Source organism: Cicer arietinum, chromosome 7, assembly GCF_000331145.2.
Source record: "Cicer arietinum cultivar CDC Frontier isolate Library 1 chromosome 7, Cicar.CDCFrontier_v2.0, whole genome shotgun sequence".
NCBI lineage: Eukaryota > Viridiplantae > Streptophyta > Magnoliopsida > Fabales > Fabaceae > Cicer > Cicer arietinum.
In genome coordinates this window covers 24,929,177-24,936,980 of record NC_021166.2, presented here as the reverse complement: position 1 = coordinate 24,936,980, position 7,804 = coordinate 24,929,177, and the positions used below count along the sequence as shown (strand labels likewise).

The window sequence follows — 7,804 nt, the reverse complement described above, 5'->3', positions numbered from 1 at the left end:
AAAGAAGGATATTTATGTCGATATTTATGAGTGATTAGGTAGTTTTTTTCTATTGAATTTAATTACTAATAATATCAATTATTACCATTGGTAAATGACTAATAATATTATAAAGTAATTTATAAATTTATTATAAAATAACTTATAAAATAATTTGATAATAATATAGATTATAAATTATTATCAAATTGTAAAATAATTTATAAATTATAAATTTGTTATAAATAATTGTAAAATAATTTTATAATTTATAAATTTATTATAAATTATTACCATTGGTAAATGACTAATAATATTATAAAGTAATTTATAAATTTATTATAAAATAAATTATAAAATAATTTGATAATAATATAGATTATAAATTATTATCAAATTGTAAAATAATTTATAAATTATAAATTTGTTATAAATAATTATAAAATAATTTTATAATTTATAAATTTATTATAAAATAATATTATTATTGAGAGGAGGATTAAGGAGATTAGGCATTGAGAGCATGTTTGAGAAGGGAGAAAAGAGGAGAGGTCCACATCAGCTTTTTAGATGATGTGGGAAATATTTGTATAGGTGGATGAAATAGAATGAAATGGCATTCGGCGGTGAGGTGGCATTCAGGGTCTGTTTTAAATATATATAATAGATATAATAGATAGTCTCTGCACCCGCCACACAGACCATTGACACCAATGTTGTAGATACAAAATATTCACGCCAACAATGACGAAAAATGAAAATGAAGTTTAAATTAATTTATAGGAAAAGGGGCAGTTCGAAACTACTTTATTTCATTCTTCCCCTTCCAACTCCTAAATACTCTATACCACTTAATACTGAGAATTAATTTTAGCATAGCCAACAACAAACAAAGTCAAAGCAGAAAAAAGAATCATTATATTCGGCTTCTATATCATATTTCTCTACATTATAAATTTACAAACCATTGCTTTTTCTCCCTACAGCAATTGCTGTAGTATATCCAACTTTACTTAATATACATAATAATATAAGCTATCTATCTGGCAGAATCAAAAGTGGAAAAAAGTAAATAAATAAAAGGTTATAAACAATGAATGAATATGTGGAGGTCACAAAACTTTGTCATTACATATTAAAATCTGCAAACATATGATTATAGAATATGTCATCTGTTGTTACAACATAGTTGTTTTCCTTTGTGTTGCAACTTATCCCACATACATGTCATTTGTCTTGGAGATTGGTAATGTGCAGTGTAGTAACCTTCAATACACCCAAATTGGCAGAATTTGAAGCTATGTACATACTCAACTGGTCTTGAATTGTTGTTGAATTGCTCTACCCACATTCCCATGCTCACATCCTCCATTTTAAATAACTACAACACATTGAAATTGATTAATGATGACACAAGCTATGAAGTACTGACACAGACATCAGACACAACACTAACACGTAGACATTTGTAATAGTTTGAGAAAATAATCATGATTGAATGTAACTATATGTGTCGGTGTCGGATACCGATACGTGTCAATCACGTGCCTTCAATCTGAAATAACGGTGTTAAAAAGAACACAAAGTTGAAACACATTTCCAAGCAGGTGCGTACGAAAGGGAGAAATGAGAGTAAAGAATGGGAAAGACAACGGTGTAACTAGCAAAGATCATTCGCATACTTACTTTTAATTTGTGCTCCTCGAAGTTGGATACAATGAAATGTGCGATGTCTGATGAGATTATATAACCTGGACCATTAGCATAGATAGGATACTCTTCCTCTTGCCATTCCTGAAAGTTAATGAACACATTTTTTTCAGAAGGAAAAGAAAAAGGCATAAAACATTAACTGACTAGAACATGTGATGTTAAATTCAGTCTCAAAAGTCCAAGAAAATGACTAGCACAAATGTAATTGTCTAGAATTTCAAGACTGGAACTTCAGCTCACTGAAATGAAGTCATATTACTTGAAATTCCTATAGTTTTTTTTTATTTGACCAATTAAGAGCAGAACTCAGAATCCAAGAGCAAGCAGAAACATAATGTGCAGAACTTCAGCTAATGATCTAGAAATTCAAATGTCTCAATTGACTTCATCAGACTAATCACATGGGATTTGGGAAAAATATATTTAGGCTCCAAACATTCATATATTGGTAAAATACATCGTTAAAATATGTGTAGTGCTGACACTTCACATTGAAGGCGTGCTCGGTGTCTAACACATGCGAGTGTCCGACCCTGATACATCTAGTTACATTCAGTTTCTTCCATTTTTCAAATTATTATCTGTAATAAAAGGACTAGTAGACAACCATGATAAAAGGACTAGTAGACAACCATGCACTAAAAACAATTAGTAAAAGCAACTTTTAAATTGTAAAGACATATTGCTCATAATAAAAAAGTAATATAGAAAGCTAACTACACATTTAAAGAATGATAGGTCTAAAAAGAAAAAGTAGAAATGCAAAACAAAGAAAAAGAAAATCATACCTCATACGTGACTGCCCATTTACCATGGCGAAGGGGTCTATGGTGGTAATTCATATTGCCAATATACAAACTTTTTCCAACTCCTACTTTTCTTGCTTCACTGATGATAGAATCCACTCTTACAAATGTGTCATCATCGCACTTCATGATATACTTTGCAGCTATGACACGAATCTGCTAACAACCATGTTCAATAACAATAGATAATAAAGCAAAAAAACTGAAGGTAAATGGAGGAAACACATAATTAAAATACAAATAAGTATTGTTTATCTTATTCGCCGCTACTCACCCCATATTCGGCGATAGCTATGGTCTTCAACACAACAAGGTCATAATGATCCATGTATGGAACAATAATAATATCACCAAAATATTCTGCTTCTTTCTTAATGTCCACATTTATATCCTTCCTTCCATGCTTTTACATGAGAAATGAAAACAACAAAAAAAGTGAATAGTTTTAACAAAAGAAAGTATTTGTGAATTTTATCATTACTGAGGGGTAGGCATGATGCATTGGCTCTTACCAAAGCAACAAAGAATCGAGCAACGACATGCGAAGATTTGATTAACTTATGCTGCATCCAGGATTTCCTTACTGCCATTCGTTCGGCAAAATGGTTGCCTGCAGAAAGTATTCCAATGAAAAGCTCCACGTTCAAATGGTGAACAGGTGGAGCTTTCCATTGAGGAAGCAATTCAAGATGCATCTGTGGTGCAAAACTTGGATGTGATGTTGGTAACGAAGCAGCAAATATAGAGTGCACATCAACATCGCCTTTTATTGATAGACCGGTGGCGTCCTCAAGAGAAAATCCCTGAGAATATAATAACATAAACTTTTTGGATATTTCTGCATTCAAAAAGTAAAAGATGACATGATGATAATACCTACCGTGCGATAGGGAAAAGAGGTCACATGCTTCCCATCCACACTAACATGGTAACCTTCCAAGCCAGCGGTTAAGGTGAGTACAAATAATCTTCCCTCAATAAAAGGGTATGGCCAATCTATAGAGATCTTATGTTTTCGCCCGATCATTCTAGTTAACCACCACGTTGACTTAGACTCTTCCGAATGGCTATCATCGTCGCGAATCCACTTTTCACATTTCACCTGTCCATCAACTTTATAAAGCACAAAAAAAAAGGAAATTACACAGATGAGTGAGTGATGCTCCTTAAAACTAACAAGCTGAAGAGAAAAATGGAACATAAACAATGTACACATTCACAAAAGAGAAATGATAACAGAATCCAGTTTTTCTTCCTTCTAATTCACAGAAGACATGTAAACAGAAGCTCAGAAGTCAGAACAACAATTGCAGCCACCATATCATGATTCCAAGGTTTCCACAATCACATTAGTTACAACTGCAATTTGGCCACAACAACAGAAACTTACTGCAATTTCTATAATTGTGAAACAACATTTTCCACAATCACATCACAAGTTATGTGGCCACGATCGCAATGGCTTTCTGCACTTTTTGTAACTGCAAAGCAACCTCAATTTCAAACCAAGACATCAACAAAAACAACAACAACAAATGACCTGTTTGAATTGGCTTATTTGAATTTATTTACTGCCATAAATACTTGTGGAACTGTTTGCGAGAGTTCATACAAACAGAAACAGTTTATAACATATCCATAAGCTCTCTAGAATAGCTAATGCAAACAGCTTATAACTTATATGAAAACATGTGGATTTTATTTTATCTTTTGATATAGAAATAGCTTATACATAAGCACTTACAATGATCAACGCTTATAGATAAGTGCCTAATTAAACTTTAAATGAGAAAAGTTGAAATCAATTACCAGAATCTTCATCAGGCCTGGACTTCCACCCCTCACACCTGAGAGCAGAACCCCATTGCATCCTATAACAAGTATTCTGCTCAATCACAGGCTTCCCACTATAATCACCTTTCAACCTAGGATTAAAATGAAGTATCTTAGGTGGTTCCTCCTTATCAACAATCTTCAACCCTTGAAGCTCCATCATAAACTGTGACACCATCACTTTTTCCTCTTCATCCTTAACCACAGTTATCTTAGGATCATTCTCCCAATGAGCCAAACGTGGTGTCCCAACAACAGTAACATGAGACCACAACGTTAACCCACAAGGAAGCACCATGATCCCTTTCTGGTTCATTAATTCAGACCCAGATATTGATATCGAATTCTGACACGAATCAGAAACATTCTCAGCCACATTATCAGTTTCAAGTTCCAAAATCTGAATTTCTTCCCAGAATCTCTTCCCTTCAACCCAAGCATCTCTAGCAGCCCTTTGAATCTCAGAAAATTTGTCATGGGTCAAACTAGAATCATTCAAACCTTTATTGAAACTAAAGGTGGAAACTTTATGCAAATCTTGCAACACCCCAAATGATTCTTGTGAGGGAAAGTTTAAGGCTTTTCTATGATGGGTGTTTTGGGGATCATTCTTTATCAATGAGGAAACTGAAACAGACCCAAAAGTTTTGATTTCAAAAGTTGTGAAGAGCAAATAGAGAAACATAAGAGCCATGAAAATGTGAAGAAGTTTAGGCCTATTTGGAAAGAGTAACAGTAATGGGTTTAGCTTCACTTTCTTCATTGTTTCCAAAGATCGCAACTTTTTATTTCTTGTATGAACTCAACAACTAGTACTATATAAAAATGAAAGGATTTAATTGAATTTTACCTACCCAGAAGAATCAGAATCAGAATCAATGAGTAGCTTTGTTTTTCCTTTGAGAGTATTGTTCAATGAACCAGCTTTGGAAGCTTAGTCCTATAGAAAAATTTGAATATGATGAATAGGGACCAGCTTGCACATTGTAGAAACTAAAGTACAAAGGTAGAGATGACAGAGAAAGTTTGCGTTTTTATGGAAAGTTTTTGTTTTTCTTACAAACGAATTTGAATTTTTTATCATTTATTAAAAATATGCTTCACAACAATTAATAAGATATTCATATATCCTTTTTTTTAATACAAAAAGATACTCACTACAAAAAACAAAAATATATATATATATATATATATATTCATATATATTAAAAAAAATGTTTTAAATATTATTAATGGCTATGGTAGTAGGAAAAAATTTCAAGGTAATTTAAAATTGTTCTTCTGAATTTGGATTTAATATACATATATAAATGTTAATATTTATAATTAGTATTATTAATATTTTATTAGATAGAGATCCATTTCATTCATAATTCTTTCATGTCAGCAAACAAACCGACATATACATTAATAAATATACAACAAACAACAATCAAACTTTTTCCTAATAAGTATGAATAGACGCTTATAATCTTTTAATTATTTACTATTTTTCTTAACATAATATAATCTAATAAAGTATGATAGTGATGTGTCAAAAAATTCTTTGAAGCTGGTGGCACACCTCAAGATCATCGTAAGACAGGTGGTCATATGAATGGCACACCTCATACTCTTCGGCCTACAGCTCCATCTTGGGTCGGTGCTAACTTGTTTATTGTCTCCTAAGTAACATACTTTGGCTTTTCATCATTAATCATTAATTAATTAAACATAGTGTATGTAATTTAATGGCGTTTGTTGAGTGTGTTATGGAAAGTGCTTGTCAACGGTCATTTTGATTTTTTTTCTTCTTCTTTTTTGTTAAAAGAATTTAAGGTGAAGTGAAGGGATGGCATGGCATTCAAATGCAAGAAAAAATATCTATTCTTGAAGCTCGTAGTATAATTTTCTTTTGAATTCTAAAGGATATTTAAATGACCCTACCTTAAGAAACTAGTGAAAGTTCAAATATGCAATATAATAATATTATGGGATATAGGATACATTTAAATGGACAGTTATAGAAATGGTCAATCATTGTCTAGTTTCTTTTTTTTTTTCTTTGGAACCATTGGATTAGTCAAGCTCACAAAGATTATTATAGATCTTATGCACTTGATTATACATACTCTCTCTCTAAACTTCTATACTCCACTAGATAAACTTAATGTATTTAATTAACTGTCATTTTGATATGTCAATGTGTCTTTAGAATTTGCACATTTCAAGTCACTTTATGCGAACTATTCCATCCATCTTGAAGTTTGGTCATTTTAGTTTTTGACAAATATATTAAAAATAATAAATTTAAGTTGGTTTAATTTATTTTATTTTTATTTATTAAATAAAAACACAATTCATTTAATGCATGTTTGTAAATTAGTAAGGATACAAAAGAAAAAACATCATTAGTTGACCTTGATTTTCTAAAAATAATCAAAGTTATGGAATAAAAATGAAATGTTTAAAATACCAAAGATTGAGGATTTAGTAGACTTGTAGATAACATGTGGAATTAGCTGAACTTAATCCAAAATATACTCAGAATGTTACCGACAATTTTATTCAGTCTTTATAATTTTTTTATATTTTTTATTAATTTTAATTAATATTATATTATTATTAATTGATAATTAATATTTTTTATTTTTTATTCTATCAATTAATATAATAAAATAAAATAAAAATATGTGTAGAAGGTCGCATCTACAAAATATAACACGCTACGACTCCTATATTTTTGTTTTTTGCTTTACATAATCGCATCTCTAGTATGTGATCTCTTAAAAATTTAAAAATTAGAACATTTTGATATACTAATTTTTAATTAGAGTATTTAAAAAAAATTAAAAGTGGGATATATATTAAAAAAAAACCTAAAATGTATGATTATTTTTATAAAAAAAAAGTTATTTGACTTGTAAAGATAAAATGTAAAGAAAATAGTTAACACAAATGGTAAAATTGAAAACAAAAAATAAAATATCTAAACTTGGTTTTTTTTTAACCACAAATCGATATGCTTTTAGGATTTGACTCCTCTAAATCATTGAATATCAAATAAATGGTTGTTTATTTTGTGTACATGCATGATCAATTATAAATTATTATAATATTAATCATTAATCCACTAACTTCACAAACTTCTCGCTTTAAATGAGACAAATTCATACTATTATGTATAAAAATTTGTAATTAAAGTAATATACATCAAGGGTAAAATAAGAACAAAAAAGTCACACTAAAATTATATATCTAGCATAGAAGCGGCGCTTGGCGGATTTTACTTTCCATGTCCCGACTTTGATTAATTTAGAAAAATGCACATCTAAATTTATTTTTGTTGGATTTTAAATTTAGATTATCAGTCTCGTCCGACAAATTTTTTTCCACTCATTCATATATATAAAATAATTAATTAAATTTTTTATTTATTATAATAAAAAAATAAAATCATAATTAGTATACAATAATAAAGTACTACAATATTA

The 7,804-nt window shown here is 30.0% G+C and overlaps 1 protein-coding gene across 2 annotated transcripts; it reads right to left on the bottom strand.

The window, feature by feature from the left end:
* Positions 1-874: 874 nt before the first annotated feature.
* Positions 875-5,360, bottom strand: LOC101501325 (hydroxyproline O-galactosyltransferase GALT6-like). 2 transcript variants are annotated; one of them, XM_073370669.1, is made up of 8 exons: positions 5,182-5,358; positions 4,308-4,783; positions 3,379-3,611; positions 3,011-3,301; positions 2,773-2,901; positions 2,481-2,654; positions 1,666-1,773; positions 875-1,360 (listed from the first exon to the last, which is right to left on the bottom strand). In XM_073370669.1, exons 2-8 carry the CDS (start codon positions 4,645-4,647, stop codon positions 1,148-1,150), a joined length of 1,488 nt encoding a protein of 495 aa, XP_073226770.1. In that variant the 5' UTR covers positions 4,648-4,783; positions 5,182-5,358; the 3' UTR covers positions 875-1,147. The 2 variants fall into 2 exon arrangements, with proteins under 2 accessions (XP_073226770.1, XP_004509923.1); XM_004509866.4 differs by having other exon boundaries at positions 4,308-5,360.
* Positions 5,361-7,804: the final 2,444 nt, after the last annotated feature.